This window comes from Vigna unguiculata, chromosome 10 (genome assembly GCF_037176805.1).
Source record: "Vigna unguiculata cultivar grain cowpea cultivar isolate G323 ecotype 2 chromosome 10, ASM3717680v1, whole genome shotgun sequence".
NCBI lineage: Eukaryota > Viridiplantae > Streptophyta > Magnoliopsida > Fabales > Fabaceae > Vigna > Vigna unguiculata.
Genome location: NC_140801.1, coordinates 43,460,258 through 43,476,623, shown reverse-complemented (window position 1 = coordinate 43,476,623; position 16,366 = coordinate 43,460,258). Strand labels below are relative to the sequence as shown.

General features: G+C 34.5%; 1 protein-coding gene across 1 annotated transcript; it reads left to right on the top strand.

The window, feature by feature from the left end:
- The first annotated feature begins 3,166 nt into the window (after positions 1-3,166).
- On the top strand, positions 3,167-6,665 carry LOC114165974 (pectinesterase 2-like). The gene is made up of 2 exons (XM_028050621.2): positions 3,167-4,151; positions 5,861-6,665. Exons 1-2 carry the CDS (start codon positions 3,272-3,274, stop codon positions 6,541-6,543), a joined length of 1,563 nt encoding a protein of 520 aa, XP_027906422.1. The 5' UTR covers positions 3,167-3,271; the 3' UTR covers positions 6,544-6,665.
- The last annotated feature ends 9,701 nt before the right edge of the window (positions 6,666-16,366 follow it).

Genomic DNA, 16,366 nt, shown 5'->3' with positions numbered 1-16,366 from the left:
AATAGCACGTCAGGTCAGGTATTTGGGGATATTTATTTTTAGATCCAGACCCGACCACTTTTACGCATTTTATCCATATTTTTCAATCCACAAGGCCAGGATTTGTGAATGTTAAAAAAAATTAGAAGAAAACTTTAAATAGCAGGTCATGTCAGGTATTTGGGGATATTTATTTTTAGATCCAGACCCGACCACTTTTACGCATTTTATCCATATTTTTCAACCCACAATTAACCATATTTGTGCGAATTCGACTAATCTCCTATTTCATCTTTCGGATTACACGGTTATGGTCAAGTCAGTGTTTTTTGCTCACCCCTAGTTTGACCCAAACTAACCTAAGGTTGACCCAACTCAATCTCAACTTGAATTGGGCATAACTTAATACAATTCAAGTTGACCTAACCCAACTCAATCCAACTTGACTTAGGGTCGACCAAACCCACGCCTAGCTCAGCCCAACCTAATAACCTACCTTAGACCTAACCTAATTGGATACGACTTGGAGATGACTCAACTAGGTTTGACTTGGTCTCAATCAAATTTTCTTAGGCTTAAGTCAATTTAACTTAAGTTGAGTTTGATCCAACCAAACATACACTAGTGCAAAATCTTATTTTTAACTCGCCTTATATGCCTCAGTTGTCTAGCAACCGAAACATATAATGGCACGATGGCATTTTTGTAATTCCTGCAAATGTTTATGCCTCAGTTCACTTTTCACCCGAAGCCAAAAACGGTTTTATGCTTCGATTAACAAAAAATCGGTGCCAAAAAGTGTAATATGCTTCGGTACAAGAGACCCGAAGCCTAAAACTTTGCTAAATTTTCAAAAATGTCACTGGTCGTTTGATGTTTGGTCTCGTGTGTCAGGGAAATCGGTGCCAAAAGAGTTTTATGCCTCGATTAAAAATAGAATCGAGGCCATATCCTTTACTTAGGGCACAAAATCGCGAACCATTTCACTGTTCTTCTTCTTCGCCGCGTGCCTGCACTCCGTTCTCTCTTCTCTTTCTCTTTCTCTCTCTCTCTCTCTCTCTCTCTCTCTCTCTCTCTCTCTCTCTCTCTTGGGGACAACGACCACTGCTTCGGGGAACTCCTCTGCGGCCACTGCTCCACGGTGGTGGATCACGCTTTGGTTTGCGACCTCCCTCTTCTTCGTTCATGGTAGCGGCTTCAGCGAGTGTGGTGACTGGCGACATCTGCTTTGCAACATGGTGGTTCGTTAGGGCGGCCTGGTTTCGTGACGCAGATAACCTCTGATTTGGGTTTTGCAGGTCTCACTTCGTGTTAGAGCTTCTGGTTCTGGTTTCATCTACAGGTAAAGGATTCGTCGTGGTGGTTGCGTCTTCTCGTGACAGTGGAGGCGACAGTGGCTCAGGTGCGATGTGTAGTGTTCTTCACACGAGGGTTTTGCACCTACAATTTGCTGGTTTTGGTTTTCTACAGGTGGTGTGCACTATTCCTGGCGGTTTTGGTTGTGTTTTACAGTGGTCGCCAATATGGTTGCCACTGATTTCGACGGTGGTGTCATAGTGACGAAACAAGTGGGGCTATGTTGCTCTATGGCTTCGATTTACAGAGAACCAAGGCAGAAAAGTGAATCTATGACTTCGGTTCTAGAGACCTAAGGTCAAAAGCCACCCTTTTTGGCATCTCCCAAAATGTCTCGATTTTGGAACCGAGACAAAATATCAAAAACAACCAAGGCCAAAACCATTATTGCATTGGTGATAAGCCCAACCTAACTTATCTGACTCAAATCCAACCGACTCAACATAACTTAGGACTGACCAACTAGGTCTAACGTGAAGTTAGTCTAGCTCAACTTGATCTAGATGTAGCTCAACCAACTTGATTTGAGCCTCACCTAAGTAAATGTTTTTCAAGTTTATAAAGCTTTTTAAGTAAATGTTTTTTTTTACTTTATTTTCTTAAATATTTGTTTTCTTTAAAAAAATTGTTCATGGATTAATCCGGTTAAGAGACTTTTATGAACACTTAACCCAGTAAACTTTTTCTTTTTACATATTCTTTTACCTTATCATGTAGATCAAGATCAAGTTCAAACCCATAAGAACCAAGTCCTGATCCACCTGAGCAAAACCAAATCCCCAAAATTGGGTTAAATTAACACGTTTAATTATGAATATATATATATATATATATATATATATATATATATATATATATATTTATAATTATATTATTTCATAGTCATCAACTCGGTTTTCTTTCTATATGTTTTTTCCATGATCAATAACTGATAGTTTTTATTTAATTAATAACAAGTATATAAAACTTTAGTTTCTTTCAACGTATATGTAACACCTCAAAATGTTTATCTTTCAAAGAATCAACCCTATACATCACTGTCGCAAAGTCAAAAAAAGAACATTAATATTAACAAATATTTCATCGCTTAACAGGATATTAGCAATAAAATCTCCTCGACACTCGATATATATGTGATGTGTAATTGTGACAAACACATACAAATGTTGAAATCACTTAAACCAAAGGGTCCATTTCCACATATTTTACCATTAACTACTTCCTTTTGAAACTAAATAACTAAATCTATATTTTGAAACTTTCACGCCAATAGTGCACCAGTTCATTGATATACATAGATACATGAGGCCAATTCTCGTTGAAAAGTTCAAATCAGAAAACAGTTTGCCTAACTGTGACCAGAACAATTTATCAAACAATTGGCAAGATTATTTATCTAATATCCTAGAAAATAAAGCTCAACTAGTAAGAGATTATTATGAAAAATAAACATATTATATAACCATAACTGTATATCTAACGCGTTTTATTGGAAGATCATTGCTGCAACTAGGAAAAGTCATAACTTTCTTAAGGTCAAACTTGGATACACATAATCCATTTTTCATTTTTTTTCTCCAAATTTTCTGTAATTAAATTGCTAACAAAAAAATATAGAAACCAACTTAAATGTTATATGAATTAATAAATTGCAACAGTTGGTACACTAATGATCCATCAGACGTGCATGAAAATATAGAGCCAGCAAATAGAAAATGATTTTGAAAAGTAAGACATGGTGAGCAGTCCCTAGTTTACAACTTTACATCCATTGTGGTCCTTCAAACCACCCTTTTTTTTCCCTCTATATAAACCCTCTAGTTTAGGACATCAACCCCACACATCTCCATCTAAACCCTATATAGTACTTTGTTTCCACCCTCTCTTTCTAAACCACTCAAAAACAAAAAGTTGTTGCCATAGGCTAGTTCTCACTATGGCATCATCTTCATCATCTTCATTTTCCTTAGTAATATCCTTTCTACTTGTTCCCTTTCTATTTTCCTCCATTGCTTTCTCTTACTCATTGAAAGATATTCAATCATGGTGCAACCAAACCCCTTACCCTCAACCTTGTGAGTACTACTTGACCAACCATGCCTTCAACAAACCCATCAAAAGCAAATCCGATTTTCTCAAAGTTTCCCTTGAACTGGCCCTAGAGAGAGCACAAAGGGGCCAACTAAACACCAATTCCATGGGGCCAAAGTGCCGCAACGTCCATGAAAAATCTGCATGGAACGATTGCATTCAACTCTACGAGTACACCGTTCAAAGACTCAACAAAACTCTTGACCCCTACACCAAATGCACCCAAACTGACACACAGACATGGCTCAGCACAGCCCTCACCAACCTCGAAACTTGCAGAACCGGGTTCTATGAACTTGGTGTCACAGATTACATTCTGCCCTTGTTATCCAATAATGTCACAAAGTTGTTGAGCAACACCCTCTCTCTCAACAAGGATCCCAACAACCAATTCAGACCACCTAGTACCCAAGAGGGATTCCCTACATGGGTGAAACCAGGTGATAGGAAGTTGTTGCAATCATCTTCAGCAGCTTCTAAGGCTAATGTGATTGTGGCCAAAGATGGTTCTGGAAAATACACAACAGTGAAAGCTGCTGTTGATGCTGCTCCAAAGAGTAGCAGTGGAAGGTATGTGATATATGTGAAGAGTGGAGTGTACAATGAACAAGTTGAGGTAAAATCAAAGAATATTATGTTGGTTGGAGATGGAATTGGAAAAACCATTATCACAGGCAGTAAAAGTGTTGGAGGAGGCTCCACAACATTCAATTCAGCCACTGTTGGTATGCATCTCTCTAACTTTAACTTCATTTTTTATTGTATCACCAAACTAATTATGGTTTATTAATTGGTTATGTTATATATAGATCGATAGACGTATATATATAATGTGCTTTAACTTATCCATGACGTATATTCCTGGTTCATTAGTCAAGATCATACACTAATTAGAAGCACCAGTGTAAAGTTAGTAATTAACAAAACTTGAGGTATACGTATCTAAAGAAAAATTTTACTTTTCTTAAAAGGTTAGTCCAGTCAGACAAATTTACAATAATAAATAAATATTTGGTGTAAATACTTTTATTTTTAATTTGACAATGAATTTTATTTTTATATACTGTTATATTACTTTTTTTTTCTGTAAATTCATTAAGGATTGCCATGATGGAGAAGCTAACACTTAATAATTATAATGTTTGGTTAACGTCAACTTACTTTTATACGTCTTTATTTGTTAGAGAAGAGAAAGAGAGAAAGATAAACTACGTTTTGATACTTATAGAATGAAAGAATTACCATTAAGTTCACATTTGTCAGTGAAGGAAATAACAGCCATATTTTAATATAGCTGTACGTTGAACTCGTAATTAATTCTAAATATAGTTGTGTCCTTGCAAACAATAGATTATTTGGATACAGACAAAAGAAAATTTATAATAATATATATGTTTGATTAGCGATTGAGTATAGTGGTGGAGCTCAACCATGCGAGACATTAAGAACTTCAAGCTACAATCATTTATGATATATTTGCTTCAATTTTCTTTTACGTAGTAAAATTTTCAATTATTTTTGTCAAAATTTTATCTTTGATATATTTTAACCTGTTAGTGAAAGGGACAGTTATGTGGTGTTTTCCCATTGGAATTGAGAAAATATAACGTTGTTCAGCCTCATGTTTGATTTAAGAGATAATTTACGTGGTTGAGTTGAATTGGTGGCTTGGAAAAAATAAGGGGCAGACACACGAAACTTGTCTTAGAAGTAATTTAATAAGGTTAAGAAGCTTAATTAAATTGTTGAGATTATGTGATTGAAGTTTGACTTTTGTGGTAAAAAGAACAGAGGAGACATGAGGCATGCAGAAAAAAATGCTTTGTAGATTATTATATTTTCTTTTTGATGGACCGTTCTAAAAAGGTGCATTTGATTCCGAAACCAAAAGCATGGTACCCACTTTGATATACTATTAGTTGAAGATGCAGAAGGTAGATTAAATTAGAATATGAAAACTTTGTTAATTGATATTAAATTCAACAATTCAAAAGTAGACAAAAGTAGTTGGTACGGCATGAGGATAAGGACATATATGCTGTTGGTTGATATATGAATATATACAAACAAACAATTAAAACAAATATAACTCATTTTCACATTTTCTCACAATTTTTTTTTTTATTGCTATTTAACATTGTTCCTCGTAACTATTTACTTTTTCTTTTTTTTAAAAATATAAAAATTAAAACTATTTTATCTATATACAAACTGTTAAATGGTCGTGAAATAGTGCCAGATAACTTTTTTTCTAAAATAAAAACTTTACTTTAGATTGCAAATGGTTGAAAATACTATGTTTACTAGATATAAGACGATTTAAAATTAAACTCCACGGAGTCTACAAGAAAAATATAAAAACTACAAATAAATATAAACTAAAGTAGAAAAATTATTATAATTTAATTAAGCTTTTCTTTTCTTCTTTTTCCAGCTGCTGTGGGTGATGGATTCATTGCTCAAGACATCACATTCAGGAACACGGCAGGAGCAGCAAATCACCAAGCAGTGGCATTTCGTTCTGGCTCAGATCTCTCAGTATTTTATAGATGCAGTTTTGAGGGTTATCAAGACACGTTATATGTTCATTCAGAGAGACAATTCTACAGAGAATGTGACATCTATGGCACAGTGGACTTCATCTTTGGCAACGCTGCTGTAGTTTTGCAAAATTGCAACATCTATGCCAGAACCCCTCCTCAGAAAACCATCACAGTCACCGCTCAGGGTAGAACCGACCCTAACCAAAACACTGGAATCATCGTCCACAACTCCAAGGTCACCGGCGCCTCAGGCTTCAACCCTAGTTCCATCAAATCATACCTTGGTAGGCCGTGGAAACAGTACTCAAGAACAGTGTTCATGAAGACCAATCTCGACAGTTTAATCAACCCTGCTGGTTGGATGGAATGGGATGGTAACTTTGCTTTGAACACTTTGTATTACGCAGAATATGCAAACACTGGCCCTGGCTCCAACACTGCCAATAGGGTCACTTGGAAGGGTTACCATGTTCTCACAAGTGCATCTCAGGCCACACCTTTCACTGTTGGAAACTTCATTGCTGGCAACTCTTGGATACCAAACACCGGTGTTCCTTTCACCTCTGGACTTTAGATTAATGTTCCTTGCATTGTTGATTACTTGTTTAAAGAATTTTTATTGATGATCAAATTGTATTTGTCAATAAAAGACAACTGAAAAAGTTTCACTCATACATTTTTCTGTTTGTCTGTGTCTATGTATTGAATCAATCTAAGCTGCAAGATTCTCTCATGTTTCACCACTTTAAACATCTTTTCTAGAAACAACTCTATTTAGTTCAAAAACAATAGGTAAAACAATTTTCTTGTATTGTATTCACGTATCTTCATTAAGCTGAAATAACTTTGATCAAATATCTATACATTTGCAAGTGAGATTATTTTTAGTTAATAAGATTTATTTATGTTAAACTTATGATATAATTTGTTTTGATAATAACAATATTTTAAAAGTGAAAGATTTGCAATGTAGAAAATAAAAGTATTAATTATTAACTAAAAGATATCGGTTTGTTAAAAGTCGAATAGTCAATGACGTGACATTACGGGTCTAATAAACAATAAATAATTTTTATTACGATGAATTTTAAATAATTTAAATATTACTTTAATAAGTAAATTTTAAATTTAAATAAATTCAATGGTTTATAAAGTTTATAAAGTGAAACTTGTTGTAAATTATTCAAGTTATTAAATTTAGTCTTTAAATATGATTAAGTTATGATTATTTTTATAAAATTTATAGAATTTGTCTCATTTTCTTGGCTTCTTGAGGAATTTAGGTAACGTCGTATCTAATGGCTCGAAAATTTTGTGAATGATTAGTTTTAAATTAAGAAATGGCACCTATACTAAAATATATTGTAGCACAAATTAAATATGATTAAAGTCAGAGCAGGGAAATTAATTGAATTGTTAATGGATGATGGACGTACAGAAAGTGTACTACTTTTATTTGTTGTAATTTAAGTATTTCAAAATCACCAACTCCTACATTGTTTTATCCTCTTTCAGAAAAAGTTTATATATTAACTCTTCATATACTTTTATATTGGGTAATCAAGGTTGTGGGTCATGTAGACATTAAGTTATACGTTTTATTTAGAATTTTTTTTTTCCATCTTTAAGTTCAATTTGCTATCTATTTGTGATAAGAGATGCTTAGATTTATTTTATTATTTTTATTTAATAGTAACAATAATAATAATTAATACGTACATTGTTTTTTATTGGTGGATGTCAAATACAATTATATTATTTATATCATGAGATAACTATAACAACAACCTAATGAATACAATTTAATCGACGAAGCAACTATATGAACAAGTAAGGGCACAAACGGTATTAAAAAATGCATGCAAAACAGTATTTAAATGAATAATAAATGTTAGCTTATGATCTAATTATCTGCATATTTGTTTCAGAAATAAATGATTTACATAACTGGAAATTAAAACTGTGCCTGGAAAAGATTTCTAAATTTAGTGAAAGTGAATTTCGTCAAAAATGCCCATATATTTGTAGATTATAGTTACAAAATAATAAAAAAAAAACTTAATAACACTGTTTATGGAATGCATTATCATAACATGAGAACTTTTAAAAGAAATATTTATAAGTAGAATGGCTCTTCTAAATTCAGCCCAATCTGACAAAATATAGTTTTTGGAAAATTATTTTACTTATATTCCAATTTAATAAAATTATAATACAAATTTTATGCATAATTAATTCATGTGATTTCCAAGAAATGATACTTAAAATAACACATTATATTTAAAATGTAAATTTAAATAAATAATATCTAAATATAAAATATTGTGTGAATTGTATTAACTTATATTTGAAAATATTATTAATTATACTTTTTTTACGTCCGATTTTTTTCTGTGATTTTGGTTTTCTAATTTTAGAAGAAAAAAAAAGTTCAATGTTGGGTGTTGTTTGTTTCTTTTTATTTTCTTGAAGTGAATTCTAAATCACTTAATCATTTAATGTACTGTAAACATAATTTAATCATTAAAATGTAAAAATAAACATACGAAAAACTAAGGATTGGACAAAACATACATATTTTGTAAAATCAGAAATTAAAATCGAAACCATTGATAAAAATTAAGAAAGGTCAAATTATATGTTGTAAAGTGTCAAAACCAAAACTATATTATGTTGTTTCTGTTATTTCTGTTATAGATAACAGTTACCCTTTTTCTTGTATAAAAACTCTCTCTGCTTTCCACGTTAATATACAAGCTTTTATCTCTCAGTCATAAACAGTGGTTCCTCTCATCTCTCTTTCTTTTACGTTAAGTCCTTGCTGCATTACGTTGCCAGCTCTGAGTTCAATATGGTATCAAGAGCATAGGTTCGCCTGTGTAGTTGTTCGATCGTATAAAGAAGAGCATCGTAGAGAAGTGGTGCGCGGCCGGGAAGAGAGCACAATCTTCAAAAGTGAAAGGTGTCAAGAAGTGTGCAAAAGTCTGAGGAGTTTTCAGAATCAAGATGGCCGAAAGTGGAAGCATCATACAAGGAGGCTTACCAATCTTTGATGGTAAGATGTTTGATGATTGGAAGATAAAGATGAAGGTTGTGTTTCAGTTCCAAGATGTGGCAGAAATAATTGAAACGGGTCTTGGAGAGCTTAGCAGTAAAGCTACAGACGAAGACAAAAAGAATTATAGGATGCAGCAGAAGTTGGATGGCAAAGCAAGGTTCTTGTTGTACCAATGTGTAGATTCACAAATCTTTAACAAGATTTCACAAGCGGAGACAACAAAAGAGGCTTGGGAAATATTGATTAAGACATATGGTGATGATAAGCACAAGACAGTGAAGCTGCAAGCATTAAAAAGGAAGTTTGAATTTCTGATGATGGAAGACAGCGAGACAGTGGCTCAATACTTGAACAAAATTCAAGAACTGGTGAATGCGATGAAATGCTATGGTGATAAAGTGTCAGAACAACACGTAATACACAAGGTATTAAGGTCACTTCCTCCTAAATTTGATCATTTGGTGATAACTATAGAAGAAACGAAGAATCTTGCGACATTGGAGATAGAGGAACTCCAACACTCTCTAGAAGCACACGAGTTTAGAATGGATGATCGCAAACACTGCCAAGAACAGGCGTTACAGGTCAGAACAACGTACAAGACAAAGGCCAAAGGTTTCAAGAAAGAAGGAAAGCACCGCAAGAAGCAAGAGGAGAAATCTGAAGATGAATCCAAGGCTGGAAAAGATAAGAAGAGACAAGGAAGAGATGACAAGGAGTGGAAGAAGAAATTGAAGTGTTATAACTACCAGAAGCTCGGGCACTTTGCTCGTGAATGTTGGTATGGTGAAGGTGCCAAGAATAAGCCAAAGAACCAAGCTAATTTAGCCCAAGATGCAGCCTCTTCTGATTCTGATGTGGTGTTACTTATGGCCAAGACCAGTAGCGCAGACCCAGAGGAAATAGCTTCCTGGTATCTAGACTCGGGGTGCTCCACCCATATGACAGGTAGACGTGATTGGTTTATCAAACTTGATGATTCTTCGCAGGGAAAGATTAGATTTGCTTATGATAGCAGCCTAAATTCAGAAGGCATTGGTCGTGTGGTATTACGGGATTCAGGTGGCAGAGAAGTGGTGATTGATGGTGTTCTGTATGTACCTGGTTTAAAGACAAACCTGATCAGTCTTGGACAATTATTGCAAACAGGCTTTATGATGGAAATGAAGAAGAATGGTCTAAATGTTTACGATCAATCGAAGAGACTGGTTATTAATGCAAATCTCTCTAAGAACAGAACTTTTCGTATTGCTATGAATACCCGAAAGCATCAATGTCTGGCTACAGCAGTAAACAAGGAGGAGTGGATATGGCACAACAGGTTTGGGCATCTAAATTTTCAGCACTTATCAAATCTACATACGAAAAATATGGTAAAGGGGCTTCCACCAATCAAGATTCCAGAAGAGGTGTGTAGAGAATGCATACAGTGCAAACAGTCTAGGCCCAAGTTCAAAGAATTCATCCATACGAAAGCCACTAAAAAACTAGGAGTTGTCTAAACAGGTACATTCTCACGTTCATAAATGATCTTACTAGAAAAATGTGGATCTATCTAATCAAAAGGAAGTGTGAAGTATTATCTGTGTTCAAGAAATTCAAAAGCATGGTGGAACGACAGTGTGACAGTAAAATCAAGGTTCTAAGGTCTGATGGTGGAGGGGAATATGCAGCATCTGAATTCAGTGAATTCTATGAGAAAGAAGGTATTGTTCATGAGTTCACTCCTCCATACACCCCTCAACATAATGGGGCTACAAGAAGAAGAAACAGGACCTTGCTTAACATGGTTAGATGTATGTTGAAAACCAAGAAGATGCCAAATTTTCTATGGGGTGAGGCTGCAAGTGCAGCAACATACGTGTTGAATAGGTCACCTACACAAAGACTGAAGTTGATGACACCTGAGGAAGCCTGGACATGTGTCAAACCTGATGTTTCACACCTCAGGATTTTTGGGTCTCTATGTTACAAACACGTCCCTGATGCATTGAGAAGAAAGCTGGATGATAAAAGCACACCCCAAGTGTTGATAGGCTATCATGAGACAGGTGGCTACAAATTATACGACCCCAATTCAGAGCAAGTGTCAACCAACAAAGATGTATATGTGGATGAGTCATCTAGATGGGAGTGGACAATGGCCAACCCAGAAGCCACCAACTACACCCTCTGAATTATGCAGATAAAACCATCATCGAATTGGCCGTGAGGAAATCGGGACAAAGATCACAACTCACATCCTATCTTCGAGACTATGATATCACCCACGATATTGTTGTAACCTTTGACGGGAATTTAATGCATTCTGCACTAATTGCTGAATCAGAACCAATCACGTTTGAGGAGGCAGCCAGGGATGGTCATTGGTGGCGAGCAATGGAGGAGGAGATTGACTCCATTAAAAGGAACAACACTTGGGAGTTGGTAGAGTTGCCTCTGAACAAAAAGCCCATTGCTCTCAAGTGGATCTATAAGGTCAAGGTGAATGCTAATGGTGAAATCGTGAGGCACAAGGCCAGACTCGTGGTGAAAGGTTTCCTGCAAAAGGCTGGTATAGACTATGGAGAGGTTTATGCACCAATAGCAAGAATTGAAACTGTCAGGTTAGTAGTGACTTTGGCAACCAACGAGGACTAGAGCCTGCACCAATTAGATGTAAAATCTGCGTTCTTGAATGGTCCCTTAGAGGAAGAAGTATATGTGCAGTAGCCCATTGGCTTTGTTCAGGAGACTGATAAGGACAAGGTATATAAGCTCAATAAGGCTTTATACGGGCTAAAACAAGCTCCACGAGCTTGGAACAAACGAATTGACAAATTCTTTGATGGAATTGGATTCATGAAATGCATATCAGAACATGGAGTGTATGTGAAGAATACTGAAGGCAGCAGAATCATCATCTGCTTGTATGTTGATGATCTCTTGATTACTGGCAGCAGTGAGGAAAGCATCGAGTCATGCAAAGCAGAGCTGATGAATGAGTTCGAGATGAATGATCTCGGAAAGCTGAGTTATTTTCTCGGCATTGAATTCACACAAACAAAATATGGAGTGATCATGCACCAAACAAAATACACTCGTGATTTACTAAAGAAGTTCAGTATGGAGCAAAGCCATTCAGCCATCACACCTGCTGAAAGTGGTATGAAGTTGGAACACAACTCTGATGAAGAAGGAGTAAATCCTGCAATATACAGAAGCATTGTAGGAAGTCTGAGATATCTGTGTAACACTCGCCCAGACTTGAGTTCCAGTGTTGGGGTTGTCAGTAGATACATGCAAGACCCCAAAACATCACACTTGTTGGTCGTAAAGCGTATCATGAGGTATTTGCACGGGACTGAGCAGTTTGGGGTGCTTCTGTCCAATGAAGAGTTGGTAGGATATTCAGATGCAGACTGGTGTGGTGACAGAACTGATCAGAGAAGCACTGCTGAATACATGTTTTTCTTGGGAAAGACCCCTATCTCGTGGAGTTCTACCAAGGAACTAGTAGTGGCACTCTCATCATGTGAAGCTGAATATATAGCAGCATCTGAAGCTGCTTGCCAAGCAATCTGGTTATGTTCCCTGTTGAAAGATCTGGGAATAAAACAAAGGTGCAAATAGAGGTTATTGGTTGACAATCAATCAACCATAAACTTGGCAAAGCACCCTACTTCTCACGGAAGGAGTAAACATATCGAAACAAGGTTTCATTTTATCAGAGAGCAAGTTTCAAATGAAAAATTGGTAGTGGAACTTTGCAAATCGGAGGTGTAGTTTGCTGACATTCTGACGAAAGCCTTGAAGCATGCAAGGTTCAAGTTTCTAAGAGAGAATATTGGAGTTGTAGATGTATCTAGTTTGGTTTGAGGGGAATGTTGTAAAGTGTCAAAACCAAAACTATATTTTGTTGTTTCTGTTATTTCTATTATAGATAACAGTTACCCTTTTTCTTGTATAAAAACTCTCTCTGCTTTTCACGTTAATATACAAGCTTTTATCTCTCAGTCATAAACAGTGGTTCCTCTCATCTCTCTTTCTTTTGACATTAAGTCCTTGCTGCATTACATTACGTTGCCAGCTCTGAGTTCAATATTATAATGGTTAAATCATTCATTTGGTCCCAGTTTTCGTATGTAAATTTGAATTTGGTCCCTTAATTTTTAAAAGTGTTAACTAGGTCCCTAATTTTGATAATTTGTTTCAATGAAGCCCCTTCCGTTAAAATGGCAGAAACGGCGTTAAGTACAGTGACATGGAGATGTTAGACGGAACTGAACAGTGAAGTGGCACATTAAATGTGCTACACATGGAATTTTAAATGTTGTAATAAATAATTAATTTCGAAAAAATGAAAAATGGTGTGCATTTAATATGTAAGAAAATAGAATGAGCATCTCTGTTAGACTTCAAATTGGGGTTTATTCTAGGGTTTGCTTTCGTGACCGAAATTGGAGGAAGGAGGGGTTTGCAGAAGAATCGCGAAGGTGTGGGATCACATTGCTGGAAAGTTGGCGTTCGAACAGTTGGAATCAGAGTGTTCTTAGTGGAATTGCGATCTCAATTTAATTTCTTAAGTCTGCTTCTGAAATTAATCAGCTAAGCTCTCAGATTCCATCAAATGCTTCTGGAATTGTTGCAAGGCCATCCCTTAAAAAGTCTGCTGCTACCCAAAAGAAACCACTTGAAGCACTTGGTTCCTCACTTCCTCCTTCTAGGTCAGCCATGCCTTTCTCTACTGGTTAATTTCTTAACCTAACTAATTTCAATATATAAATGCACAATAATCTTTTGTTTCAAAAGTTTTGTTTGCATTGAAATTGAATTGAGCAAATTTGAATTTAATGCAGTGACCTAAAGGTTGTAGTGGAATGAGAGTCCCCAAACACACTGTCATCACGGAGAAAAAGTAAATCACTTAAAATATGTAGGTTTTGTTTCAAAGTCTCATATTTTTTCAACCCCTTCAAACTTATTATCTCAAAACATTGTTCCTTTCTTCCTTTCAAGAAGAGAGTGTTCAATTGACTTCATACATTTCTCCATTTCTTCTGCCACCACAGACTCATTGCAGCAGTGTATATTTCCACCACAACCTTCAACATTCTTTAAATATAAATGACATGATGACACGTTTCAGTCTAACATTTCCATGTCATTGTGCTCTTAACGCCGTTTCTGCCATTTTAATGGGAGGGGCTTCATTGAAATAAATTATCAAAATTAGGGACCTAGTTAACACTTTTAAAAATTGAGGAACCAAATTCAAATTTACATACAAAAATTGAGACCAAATGAATAATTTAACCTATTATAATCTATTAAAAATTTTAAAATGTTATGTAATATTGTAAACCTAAGCTTAAAATATACCCTATTTATTTTCTATAACATAAACTTGACAATTGGAATACCCAACTTTCTTTAAAATTAAACATATGTAATCGTGTGTGACTTTCACTGCTTTCACCTTTTTTGTTCAGCTTTTGTTAAAGTCTATGAAATGTTCTTCTAGCTACAATAATTTGAAAATTCAAGCGTTTGACAAGTTCAAATCCACAGAAAAATATTAAGTCATGAATCGATAGTCACACATAAGACTTTGTTGTATCTATCAAAATGTTCATTCTTATATTTTTCATTTTATTTTTGTTTTTTGGAATGGTAATTATTAGCTTTTTCTTCCTCCGTCACCTATAATTTTAAAATAACCACTTTACTCTTTGTAAAAGTGACTTCCATATTAATTGTTCTGAAATTTTTAGAACAAGATTTTCAAAATTTTAAAATATGATTTCTGGAATAGAATTTAGAATAAAATTTGTGGAATAAGATTTATGAAAACAGAATTTTCGGAATAAATAAAATATATTTTAAAACGAGATTTTTGGTATAAGATTTATAGATTCATGTAATATCTTTTAGAATGATTTTTGAAAAGAATTTTTTGGAAAAAATTTCTTGAAATACATAAATTTTAATTCGGATAGAGCTTTTCTCTGCATCGCATTCTCTCCTCTTCCTTTGATGGTAGCGGCAACAGTAGAGGTGGTGTGGTGCAGGGAGAGGGTATTTTAGTCTTTCTAGCTAGTGTAGTGTGGATTTAGTAATCATGGGGTTCAAGAAGCAAAATTCTAATATTTAGGCCCACGTGCTAGGAACTTGTTTGGGCCTTGATGAAATCACTTGAGAGCTGCTTTCTATACTCACCTTTTTTTCTCTTTACATCACCTTTGTTTATTTTTTTGACGTTTTTTAAATCTGTAAATATAGGTTTAAACACAGTTTTATTTTATTTTCAGTATACTTGGTTTTAACCGTACAAATTGTAAACACTGAAAGTGTGTCTTCTTTTTCTATTCACTGGCGAGAACACAGATGAGTAAGAATTATATAAATATTAGCCTATAAACCACAAATATGATGAAAGAAAAAAACATGACAATTTTTTGTTAAAATAATTTAATATAGCAGTTTTTAATAAGAAGTCAATTAACAATATTATAAAGGGATAAAACTGAAATTATAAAATGTGTATCTAAAGACAATCTTTTTATATATAAGTAGTATAAATATCTTTGAAAAAGGAAAATAATATCATTTTTTATGGTTAAAAGTGTTTCTCTCTTGTATTATTCTCCCCTTCTTAACAATGTTTTTTTAGCATTGGTTTTTTCTTCGCCATTGTGTCTTTTGGCCACTTTTTTTTTTCATTAACAACTTATAGAAAACTAATGTCTAGAATATGTTTTATCTTCCAAAAATTAGTTTCAGAATTTATTAAAAGGCTTGAAAAATGACTTCTGAAAATTATTTTCTGGAATCTGTTATTTTAAATTTCAAGAGCCATTTTTTAAGTCTTTTCCAGTAACATTTCACAAATAAGTTTTATAATAATTTGTTTACATTTTAAAAATAAATATTGAAAATACAACATTATGTAAAATCCTAAAAATATATATTTTAGAAGGGATAGTGATTTAAAAATAGTGGTACTTAATTATTTTAATACTAAAAGATTTTAGTATAAATAGTTTTGTTATAAACGAGTTTTATTATTTTAAAACACACAATCTTTCAAGAAATCACTTTTCTAGAGTTTTCTTACTTATCTCTAGGAGTTCTCGTTCTTTGTTCGCATGATTGAATATATGAAACCGTAGGAGTGATCCTCGCGACGAACTCTTCAATTTAGACTGATCAGTTTCTCCATTCACATAATGTTAGAAGTGAACTTTAAGCCTAACTTAACCCCACAAAATCGGCTTGTAAGATGAGGTTTACACCCCACTTATATACTATGGAAGTGCCTTATCTCTAGTCGATGTGGGTCTAGAAATGGGTGGTCCGT

Bases quoted from the DNA above. Each gene is read 5' to 3' on its own strand.
- LOC114165974 (XM_028050621.2), top strand. From the start codon at position 3,272: ATGGCATCATCTTCATCATCTTCATTTTCCTTAGTAATATCCTTTCTA. The intron at 4,152-5,860 runs GTATGCATCTCT...TTCTTTTTCCAG, and splicing joins ATTCAATTCAGCCACTGTTG to CTGCTGTGGGTGATGGATTC.